This window comes from Malus sylvestris, chromosome 16 (genome assembly GCF_916048215.2).
Source record: "Malus sylvestris chromosome 16, drMalSylv7.2, whole genome shotgun sequence".
Classification (NCBI taxonomy): domain Eukaryota; kingdom Viridiplantae; phylum Streptophyta; class Magnoliopsida; order Rosales; family Rosaceae; genus Malus; species Malus sylvestris.
Window position 1 is genome coordinate 4,588,740 of NC_062275.1, and position 11,762 is coordinate 4,600,501.

At 35.3% G+C, this 11,762-nt stretch overlaps 1 protein-coding gene and 1 pseudogene across 1 annotated transcript; one reads left to right on the forward strand and one right to left on the reverse strand.

The window, feature by feature from the left end:
- The first annotated feature begins 844 nt into the window (after positions 1-844).
- LOC126607275 ((-)-alpha-pinene synthase-like) lies at positions 845-4,098 on the forward strand (annotated as a pseudogene).
- A 3,703-nt stretch (positions 4,099-7,801) lies between these two features.
- On the reverse strand, positions 7,802-11,185 carry LOC126607292 (uncharacterized). Its single transcript, XM_050274836.1, has 5 exons — positions 10,937-11,185; positions 10,734-10,844; positions 10,261-10,326; positions 9,296-9,393; positions 7,802-8,234 (listed from the first exon to the last, which is right to left on the reverse strand). Exons 1-5 carry the CDS (start codon positions 11,011-11,013, stop codon positions 8,134-8,136), a joined length of 453 nt encoding a protein of 150 aa, XP_050130793.1. The 5' UTR covers positions 11,014-11,185; the 3' UTR covers positions 7,802-8,133.
- Positions 11,186-11,762: the final 577 nt, after the last annotated feature.

An 11,762-nucleotide genomic window follows, 5' to 3' on the forward strand; every position in this document is an offset into this window, starting at 1 on the left:
GCCTCAATCGAAAAAGCTAGTTTTAGCATGTTTATCAAACACTAAAACGTTTAGACAAAAACAAAAAACAAACACTAAAAGTCCTCAGTTTTTTTTGTTTTATCACTTTTAGAAAAATTCAGTGGAAAAATATAAAATGTTGACGTGGTTTAACCGTGACCGCATAAATAGGAGGGGATGAAAGTGTATGGAAAGTGAGAGGGCAGAGAAGCTATGTCCCTATCCAATGGACCCGGCTTCTCTGCCCTCCCACTTCCCATACACTCTCATCCCCTACTATTTTGTGCGGTCACGGTTAAACCACGTCAACATTTTATATTGATTTTTTTTTAAAGATAATAAGACAAAAAGCAATAGTAATATAAAATGTTGACGTGGTTTAATCGTGACCGCACAAATAGGAGGGGATGAGAGTGTATGGGAAGTGGGAGGGCAGAGAAGCCAGGTCCCTATCCAATGGATCCGGCTTCTCTGCCCTCCCACTTTCCATACACTCTCATCCCCTCTTATTTTATACGGTCACGGTTAAGCCACGTCAACATTTTATATTAAATTTTTTTATAGAGATAATAAGAAAAAAAATAATAGTAATATAAAATATTAATATGATTTAACTATGACTATATAAATAATAAAGAATGAGAATGTATGAAAAGTGAGAGAGTAGAGAAGCCAGGTCTCTATCCAATTGCGAAGAAAACGTGAAAGTGTGAATTGTTGTTTTTTAAATTTTTTTCCTTTACGAGTTGATGGATTTGATGTTTACTGTATTGCCTGCATATATACGTGTCTAAGCATGGTTCCTCGTACTTGCATAGCAATCTTAAAGCTACAGAAAGAAAGCATGGAAAGCACAATGGTTCAGGGTTCAGCAGCTTCATCACAAAATGAAAGTGAAATTGTTCGGCCTTCAAAATATTATCACCCAAGCATTTGGAGAGATCAATTCATCAATTATGACGACTCTCAAGAAATTGTAATTATAATTCATCATCATGCGCGCATGAAGATTTCAATATTTTCTATCGCATGTATATCTCAATTTTATTTAACATTTTGTAACACAAATTGTTAACGTAAATTGTCTGACAACATATATAATTTTTACAAGAGAACGTTGGTTACATTATTTTTTTGTCATTTTATTAATTATTTTGTTTTTGCAGAGGACTTGTGCCGACATTCAACACCAAGTTAACCACCTCAAAGAAGCAGTGAGGAGAAAAATATTCACAGCAATTGCAAGTGACTTTTCCCATCAACTAAAGTTAATTGATATTATTCAGCGCCTTGGCGTGGCATACCATTTTGAGAGAGAAATCGAAGAAGCACTGGATAATATGCATGCTACAATATTTGACTACCATGGCGACAATTATGGCGATCTATATAGTGTTGCTCTTGGTTTTCGGATACTAAGACAACATGGATATAACGCTACATGTGGTAGGTGAACAAAAAGTACTACGTATGCATGTGAAGAGAAACTTCAGTAGATGGCAACTCTCACTAATCTCAATTTTCTTAATTTGCGAAAAAATATCTTACAAACGACGTGTTTGTCCTAATTTTTCTCCTGACATGTCATGGACCATGGACTAATATTATTTTCTTTTTCTTAGCAGCTATGTTCAACAGGTTCAAAGATGATGAGAATGGTAGTTTCAAGGAAAGCTTGACTGATGACCTGTCGGGCATGCTAAGCTTATATGAAGCATCCCACCTGAGGGTGCATGGAGAAGATATACTAGAGGAGGCTTTTAATTTCACCACCACTCACCTCGAGTCGGCAGCAACCAAAGCAAGCTATCCGCTATCAGCACAAATAACTCAAGCTTTAGAGAGACCTCTGCGAAGAAGTCTAGAGAGATTATCTGCCAGGCATTACACGTCAATCTACCAAGATGAAGCTTCCCATGACGAAGCTTTACTGAAACTTGCAAAGTTAGATTTCAATCTTGTTCAGGCTTTACACAAAAAGGAACTCCAAGAGATTACAAGGTAACCGTTCTGTATATTTTTGTTGAAAGAAATTGAAATAAGAAAAATTAGACGGTGGGTACATGTAAGATCTAATTAGTAAGATGAAAACACAGGTGGTGGAGAGCACTAGAGTTTGACAGGAAGCTGCCATTTGCAAGAGATAGGGTGGTGGAGTTGTACTTTTGGACAGTGGGAGTATATTTTGAACCCCAGTACTCTGTTGGGAGAAAAATTCTGGCAAAAGTGAACGTCTTATTAACTGTGATGGATGATATTTACGATTCATTTGGTACATTTGAAGAGCTCGTGACCTTTACTGAGGCAATCGACAGGTTTGAAATAAACAATACTCTTTAAACCTTGACTGCATTTTTCTATTAATAAATCTTAATATATATATATATATATATATGTTTCAGGTGGGATGTCAATGGCCTTGATGAACTGCAAGACTATATGCAAATATTTTACTATGCACTTCTGAATCTTTTTAATGAAATTGAGGAAGAGATGATAAAGAAAGGAAATTCATACCGGGTTCCCTATGCAATAGAAGCTGTACGTAACCCTAAACCCTAAACACTAAACACTAAAACCTATACAATATGCAAAACTCAAATTGCTCTTAAGATGCAAGATCAATTAATTATTAATTTTCTGTTAAATTGTATTGGAGAATTTTAAACGGTGGCGTAATTAATTATTTATCTTCTATTTAATAATGCATGCATGCATGGCTCAGATGAAAGGTCAAGCTCATTCCTATTTGGACGAGGCCCGATGGTTACACGAAGGATGAATTCCAAGCATGGAGGAGTATATGCGTGTTGCAACAGTTTCTATTAGCTACACCTTCAATACAGCCATCACTTTACTTGGCATGGGAGATATTGTAACAAAGCAGTCATTTGACTGGTTGTTTAATGACCCCAAAATTATTAGGGCTGCAAATACCATCTTCAGAATCATGGATGACATTGTTTCGACCGACGTACGTATAAATTAATTTATAAATGAAAAACAATAATCATACATATTTTTCTTATCACACACCACTCTTTAATTATGTACATCAAATTGAATAAATCAAACGAAAACAACTGAATAAATAATAATTAAGATCCTAAGAAACATTAACTCTGGATATTTCTACCTTTCCTTTTTTTTTTTTTTTTTTGCAGGCTGATGCTATTACTTGTGTTCATTGCTACATGAAGCAATACGGGGTCTCAAAGCAAGAGGCAGTTGATGTTTTTGAGAAACAAATTATGGATTTGTGGAAGGATATAAACGAGGAGTTCCTTAGACCAACAGTTGTTCCAATGCCCGTCCTCACGCGCGTCCTCAATCTAGTACGAGTACCTGATCTCCTTTACAAAGGGGACGATGGATTCACACGAGTGGGAAAGGTGACAAAAGATGGTGTCGCTTCAATCTGTATCGATCCAGTCCCTCTATGAGGGTTTTTTTGGTCAATTATCCCACACTGTGTTTGTTTGGATGTCTGTGTATATATATAGTATAAAGCTTTACGATCTGTCGTTGAATAAGATGAACATTGTAATGGAAGAAAAACCTGTGTATGGCTGCTTGATGACGAGTTGACAACTTTTATATTGGACGGCCATTGATGGAGTAGTTGAACTCGTAGATTTTGTTGTAGCGGGATCGGCCTTCCCTCACTCTCAGCCCTTGCCCTTGGTTCCCTGACAGTAATGTCGCCACCGACTTGGCCACCGACGGCTTCTCCGCCACGGTCAGCACCGTAACACTACTCCCACTCCCTGACATTTTCACCACTCCACTCGACGACTCTACCCTACTCGCCCCTCCTTCTTTTGATTACGCCTTTTTCTTTTCCCGCTTGCACCAACTCCCATTGCTGGAGAGATTTTTCAGGACTCGTTTTTCTCTATTTGGTTCGATTTGTTTTTCCTTTTTTGGTTTTTTGTAGGGATTGGCCTTTTTCTTTTCTGATCCTTAGGCCATCTCTAACCGAAGGGTCCAGAGGGCCAGAGTGCCGAAAATAACCCTAAAACTGTCTATAACCGAGGGCTAGGCCAGAGGGCTCTGGAATCTGGGAGGGCCCCACGGGATGAGAGAGGGCTGGCTGCTTTTGGCCAGCCAGCCAACCCCAGGCTGACTATTTTTTTTTTTTAATGTTTTCCTATTGCTGTCGGTTATAACCGACAGCATTAAAGAATAATTTTTTAATACTGTTGGTTATAACCGACAGTAATAGTTATTCAAAAGCAAAATTTTTCTTTTTAATTACTATTAGTGTCGGTTATAACCGAAACTAATAGTTTGAATTTTTTTTAAGGACACTTTGGATGCGGTCCCTAGCTATCACTATTCTTTGATTGAAACCTTGTTAGTTTTTAGTTTTTGATTGAGGTCCCTGATATTAATGTAATAATGTAAGTTACTATATTTTTTTAATTAAAAATTAAAAATTGAAATTTGTAATTGTTTATATTAATGAGATTTTAAATAAAACCCATAATTTATGGGATTAAAAATGATAAAATATAAATTATTCTCTCTATTATATTTTGTGTGTGTGTGTGTGTGTGTATATATATACATATATGTATGGGTACATTAACCAAAATTAACAAAAAAAATTATTGTACCAAAACATGGATACATTGTCAAATCAACGAAAAAGAATGTACCCATATAAGTTTAAACATGGATTAAAAAATTTGAATGGATTTTATATTAAAAAAGGGTACATTTTACATATAACAAATTGATATATTTGAGAATGGGTACATTTAAGATTAAAAAATTGAGAATCTTTTTATATATAAAAAAAAACTAATAGGTACAAACTTAATTTAATTTAATTTTTTTATTATTTTGGAAATGTTTGAATTGAAAATTAATTAGAAGTTTAATAGAGGTGTGAGTATTAAACCCTAAATTAATTACTAATTTTTATATTAAAAAATTATATAATAAACATGTAAATTCATTATCACATTAATGCTAGGGACTTGAATCAAAATTTGAGAACTAATAAGGTGTTAGTCAATGAACAATAAAAACTAGGGACCATATACTAATTTTTCCTTTTTTTAATATAACGGCTAGTAGCCGTTGTATTAACTTTTTTTTTTATGAATTTAAACTTCTTTTTTTCCCTTTTTTTTTTCCTTTTCATATGAATCAAATTTTGTTTCATATTTTTTTTCAATTCTATTTTACAAAATTTGTTTCATTTTTTTTTAAATTCTATTTTTTTCATATAACTTCTATTTTACAAAATTTGATTCATATTTTTTTTCATATAACTTCTATTTTACAAAATTTGCTTCATATTTTTTTTAAATTCCATTTTTTTCCTATAACTTCTATTTCACAAAATTTGTTTCATATTTTTTTTAAATTCCATTTTTTCCTATAACTTCTATTTCATAAAATTTGTTTCATATTTTTTTTAAATTCCATTTTTTTCCTATAACTTCTATTTCACAAAATTTGTTTCATATTTTTTTTTTAAATTCCATTTTTTTCCTATAACTTCTATTTCACAAAATTTGTTTCATATTTTTTTAAAATTCCATTTTTTTCCTATAACTTCTATTTCATAAAATTTGTTTCATATTATTTTTTTAATTCTATTTTTTCCCTATAACTTCCTAAGCCATTGGATTTGAATTTAAGTTGTAGTTTTTAAATAATAAATTATGTTTGGCCCTATGACCCTTTGGTCCTCGGTTGGAGACAGTTTTTTGTGAAAGGGCTAAAACGAGCCCTCTGGCCCTCGGTTGGAGACGGAGGCAAATATGGTCATGTACTGTTCATTAAAATATTAATATCTTGAGGAATTTTGGAGGGCCAGAGGACTAAAACGAGCCATCTGGCCAGCCCTCGGTTAGAGATGGTCTTATTGCTGTTGAACTTTTAGGTTGAGCTTAGTATAAAATATTAATGTCCTCAGAACAAAAGAAGTACGAGACTAATTAAAAATGTTTGGTTCATAAAAATCTAAAAATCTAAAAATCTCGGCACTTCGTGAGAATAAAATAATATAAGAATATATGACGTGGGGCCAAGGCTCTTTTGTGTCAGTGAGAGGATGGGTGAAAGGGACGCATGAGAAAATAATTATAACGGAATCACGCGTATTATATCATGTTTTTTTATATAAATGATGGAAAATTTTATTTTTTAAATTATTAATTTTTTAATACACATATCTTACTATTTATATAGCAACACGTGGTGTATAATTTCATGTGATAGTTACACTTAAAAATCTTTCACTGATAAGATGAGAGAGATGGGGGATGGTTTGTTTGGGTGTGTGCGGGGCCACATGACGACAAGGAGAGAGGAGAGGGAGGAGAGAGAGGGAAACGAATGGGGGCATAAGTGAAGAGGAAACGAGGGGAGAGAGAAGAAAATGAGAGAGAAAGAGGAGAGAGAAATCGAGAGCAAAACTATTTTGTGGTTTTGTTAACATTTTGGTAGTAAATGTCACACACTTTATGTGTTGAGAAATATATTTTTTAAGTATTTGTATTTTAACTTTTTATGAGAGGAGCTATTTGTTTTTAATAAATTGGCACGCATCTTGAAAAAGATAGGGGTTTGTAGTTAGGAAAGAGAGAGAAAAAGTTGAGAGGGTATTGATAAAGTGACACAGCTGTGAGGTTTAAAAAAAAATAAATAAAAACTTGTTTATACATAATTACTTTAATGTTTACATTGCTTTTTTGACAACCCGTCCCTAATTCTACGATTTCACAAATTTTAAAAGTGTGAATTAAAGAAAATGCCCCTACAGGCAAGGATTTCGACTTCTGTTGACCATTGTTTAGAGAGACGTATGAAATATTCTTTCAGCGTATCCTCGTAGTATTCATCATTACAAATGCGTAAGAGCAAGCGAAATCAAATTTGAAGCTACGATGGATATTTTATAGACTTACGAAGTCCAAGGGCATTTCGGTAAAGTCATTATTCAAAATAAAATACCATTTTATTATTTTAATATTTTTGTTGTATGATTTTTTCAGCATGGTGGGACCCACCTGTGACAACTCGTCCCTAATACTATGATTTTATAAATTTTAAAAGTGTGAATTTACGAAAATGCTCTAGATGAAGGTTTGGACTTTCGTTGATCAACGTATAGTGAGACAGATTAAATATTCTTTTAGCGTATTCTTGAAGTACTCGACGATATGAACGCGTAAGCGTAAGCAGAAGTGAATTTGGAGTTACGGTTAAAGTTTTATGGAGCTACGAACCCGAAAGTGTTTTGATGAAATAACTATATTTTAATTATATTATATTATTTTATACTACAAAATTATTGGGCCACATGTGTGTGGCTGACACACCCTGACCTGGAAAGGTCGAAGCATGCTGGCCATCACCGTGAGGTGACGTAACCACAATGGTAAGTGATGCAAAAAGTGAATAAAATTAAAACTAAACAGTGAAAGAGTGCGCAATTCGTGGGTTGAACCCACTACAATTATCCATAGCGTAATAGACGGTGAGACTACATAAGCGTAGTCAAAGCAACCAAAGTACATTTATTACATGATAGTGATAAGTTCATACGTCTAAAACAGAAGGAAATGTCAGACCTGCCGGGATTCTTCGAGTGCCACAAAAAGTACGGTTATCTAGGTCCTGGAGGGGCGAAAAACAAAGTTGAGTGGGTCAGCAAAACAATGCTTATAAGAGAACCTTTATCTTTGAATATACTAACCCCTCGCCGTAAAATAAGTATAGTTTCCTCAAAACAGACTACGTAAGTATGAAATCCAATATAACAACAATATAATCAGAAATATGCCAAGTAAATGATATATCATATGCCACAGTAATAATCTTGTGATAATCAATATAATAAAGTGCTCATCCATATAAGCTGACTAGGGGTGGGTTCGGTTCCGTTCGGTTCGGTTTTTTGCCAAAATCAGAAACCAAACCGAAATTAATGTTCGGTTCGGTTTGGTTCGATTTTCTATCGGTTTGCTTTCGGTTCGGTTTCGGCCCGGTTCGGTTTTTTTTTTTTTTTTTTTTTTTTTTTTTTTTTTTGTGTTTCCCAATAGCAAAAAAAAATTCTAAGAAAACAACTTGTAGCCATTTTGTAATACATCTTCCAAAGGAGTATAAATAAAATCAAAGTCCCATTTCAACATAATTGATAAAATAAGCTATTTGATTTTGATCTTTGAACTTGAGCTTGAGGCCCTTGAGACCTTTAACGCCTTTGACTTCATCTAATTCACACAAAATAATAAGAAGATAGTAGTTAGTACTACAAACTTATACAAAAGTAAATGTTAATTAAAATCTGGAAGGCCAATGATACAAAATCTGGAAGGCCAATCATCCTTTACAGTTTACAGCAAGACAAAATCAAGTCTCCCAACATTGAATTACAACGCACCTATTTATAATAACCTAATCCTACAACTATTCCACAACAACAAAGGCAAGAATCAAACTGATATCGAAGAAAGGAAACAGGTTCATGGTGCATTGAACTATACAAAACAAATGCAGCATAACCCATTATGCATAAACAACAAAGTATAAGTATAAACAAAATATATGATTAGTCCCCTTGATAAATAGTAATTAGTTCCATAACTTCCTGAGACCTATCATTCTCCTTTTACATGACTATTACGCGGCTTGCAATCCCATTATACATAAATAACCATCACACTAAAACCCATCACAGATGCGGCTTGCAAATGCAATCCCTTTTTTTCTTTCTACAACTAAAGGCTAAAGGGGCTCCAAGGAGCTCCACTCAACCATACATGTATATACTTCCAGATAATTAGAGCCAAAAGGTCCAAACAACCACAGAGAGCAAACATTCAAACCAAACCTCTAAAACTATATAAGCCACGATATATCTCTGTTACATAATCCAATCAGAAAAAAAAAATCACCAAACCTTAATAACCCAGAGGATGAAAACCCAACAAAAATAGAGCCCTAAAATAGTCAAGCTTTGAACCCCTTCATTTCCCATAATTCCTCAGCAACCAAACATACTTCAAACCGAAACCGAATAATCACATCCAGTCAAACACGTTAAAAATATAACCATAATCCTAAAATCCCAAAACACAAATCGAATAAAATCGCAATACAATTCACAAGAAGCAAAATCAAAATATCCAAAAAAGACAGAATAAAATCAATTACAAAACAAATCAAATTAAAAAATAAATCTAAACAAGAAGGGAAAAAAATTATAGGGGATCAGATCGGAAGAAAAGGAATCGAACAGAAAATTAAACTTCAGAGTGTGAGTGAGACTAACCTTTTGCTGTGATTGAGAGTGAGAAGGGTCGCCGCTGGGAATGAGAGAGAGCGTTTGAGAGAGTGATTGAATTGAAGACTGAGAGAGAGAGGAGGCTGCTGCGCAAAGAAGAAAGTAGCGAATGGGAGAGAAAGTGTGTAGAAGAAAAGTGAAAACTAAAATGGAAGTCAGCTAGGGTTTGTAAACTTTAGAAATTTTATAAAGCCTAAAATTAGAATTCCTATAAATAAATTAGTTGTACAATTATAGCAACACAAAGCCAACAACAAGTTGGTATGAAACAACTATCCGAACTTAGAGGACAGGGGTTTGAATCCTCAAGCCATCAGGTTTTGAGGTATTTGTATATGATTTTCATATATCGGTTCGGTTCGATCTGGTCCGGTTTTTGGACCTAAAAAATCGAAACTGAACCAACCAAATTCGGTTCGGTTCAGTTTGACAGCTTCGGTTCGGTTTTTTTCGATCTCGGTTCGGTTTTCGGTCCGGTTTTTTTTTTCGGTTTTTTATTTTTCCAACCCACCCATAAAGCTGACACACAAGTTTGAACAGATAGTTTCTGACACGAACATGACTGAGTGTAATCAATATGCTCTAGTACTACGATCACGTGAAGACTGGTGCAAAAGCACATCACATATAAGTCGGATTGCCTAGTGAAATCTACCTGACAGGACTGGCACCTAAGCTTGGATCCAAGGTGAGCAAACGGTACGGATGTGAATATACACGTGAAGGACTGGCCCTGGCCCTGGCCCTAGGGCGAGTACTAACACCGGGTGCAGCAAGATGAGCATGTACAAATATATATGAATGCCATAACAGTAATATCACAACCATATAGCAGCATTTTTCACAATTTATATCACAATAATGATACTAGGCAATATAAGCATAAAAGTGAAGTACATACGCATTTATGGAAACTATAAATATATATAGGTATAAAACAACTGCCTACTCACAAGTGTGTCGCTGGGTCGTAGCCTTCGAGCCTAGCTTGACCTCGAAAATCCTCGAAATAAGTTTCCCTTATATGTGAAATAACTAAAATACATTAATTAAAGCACATAACAGAAACCTAAATAAAACCCACATAGTTTGCTCAAACCTAGGGTTTAAATATATGAAATCGATCTACTCGACGACACGAACACACACGTGTCAACCACGCACTGACCAAAGTGGCTGCACAGCAAGCCACGCGTGTCCACTCGCCCTCGAGTACCTTCCTCACAAAAATCTGCAGTTTTGCAGATTTTTTGCCCAACTTCCAAAGCTCCTAACAAGCTCTATTCTCAACCCAATTCACTTCTACAAAAGCCAAATTAAAGCTAGGAATGTGGTCTACCGATTCCAAGTCACAGAAAGTTCTAATATAGTCCGAGTTAATCAGAAATTTGGCCTGAAGTTAGGAATGTAGAGAACAAGTTTGTACCTAGAAGAAGTCCAGTTGAGGTCGAGGTTAACCAGAAAAATGGTTTGAAAGTGACCAAATGGCCACGGTTCTGGAATGAAAAACGTGCAGGTTCTCATTCTCCTCAAGTTTCTGGGTAAAACCACACGTCCAAAGCATAAACAAATGATCAATAACAACCCATAGAAGTGAAATGAAGGTTCTAAAGGTTTCTCAAGGCTTACCTAAGCCATAAATGGCTTGAAAATCGATATGTCGAACTCGCCGAGTCGACCTTCCGAGTTAGTGAGTTAAAACTCATCCACGCCAGATTTCAAGGACATGGTTGTGATCGTGGGACTGAGATAATCACAATGGTGAAATTTGTTTTTCACGTTTGAGTTTTTTGGTGTGGTTTTGTGGTTGTTGCAGAGAGGAAGAAGAAGAAGAACTCGGTATGGGAGAGGGAGAGAAGAGAGAGAGAGAGATGAGATGTTTTCTGATTGGGGGGACAGAAAAATGAAGGAAAGATGAGATAAGTGAGGGAGTGAAATAATGGAGGGTACACGAGTAGGATAAAAAAGAATCCAATGGATAGGTTTTTAGATTTCTTACAGTAAAAGGAAATCGGAATCTATCCAAAGTAGATATTTTTACACTTTAAAAATTTTCGCCTACTCGTACTAGCGTGTACAATTTAAATGCGATAACGAGAAATAAAAAGGAAAGCGATAAGAATAAGTCCACGTCACTTGCTAATAAGGGCATAATCATCAAATTACATATTCGGGGAGAAATTACATAGGAAAATTAGAGACGGGTCGTCACAGTGGCTGGGAAGAAAAAAAAGAGAAAGAAATAGAAATTGCCGAATGGCAGCAGAAAGAGGAAGATGAAGAGGGGGAATCGGGAAAGAGAAGAGGAGAGGAGGTGACTGACTAATGATGACCAAAAGAAAGAAGAGAAAAGAGAGGAAAGAAAATGAGAGGAACATGGGGAAATCCACCCAGCCAAACCGGGTCATTCTGTGACCTGCGGCTCGACCCGGGTACATACGTGATTTTCGACGCC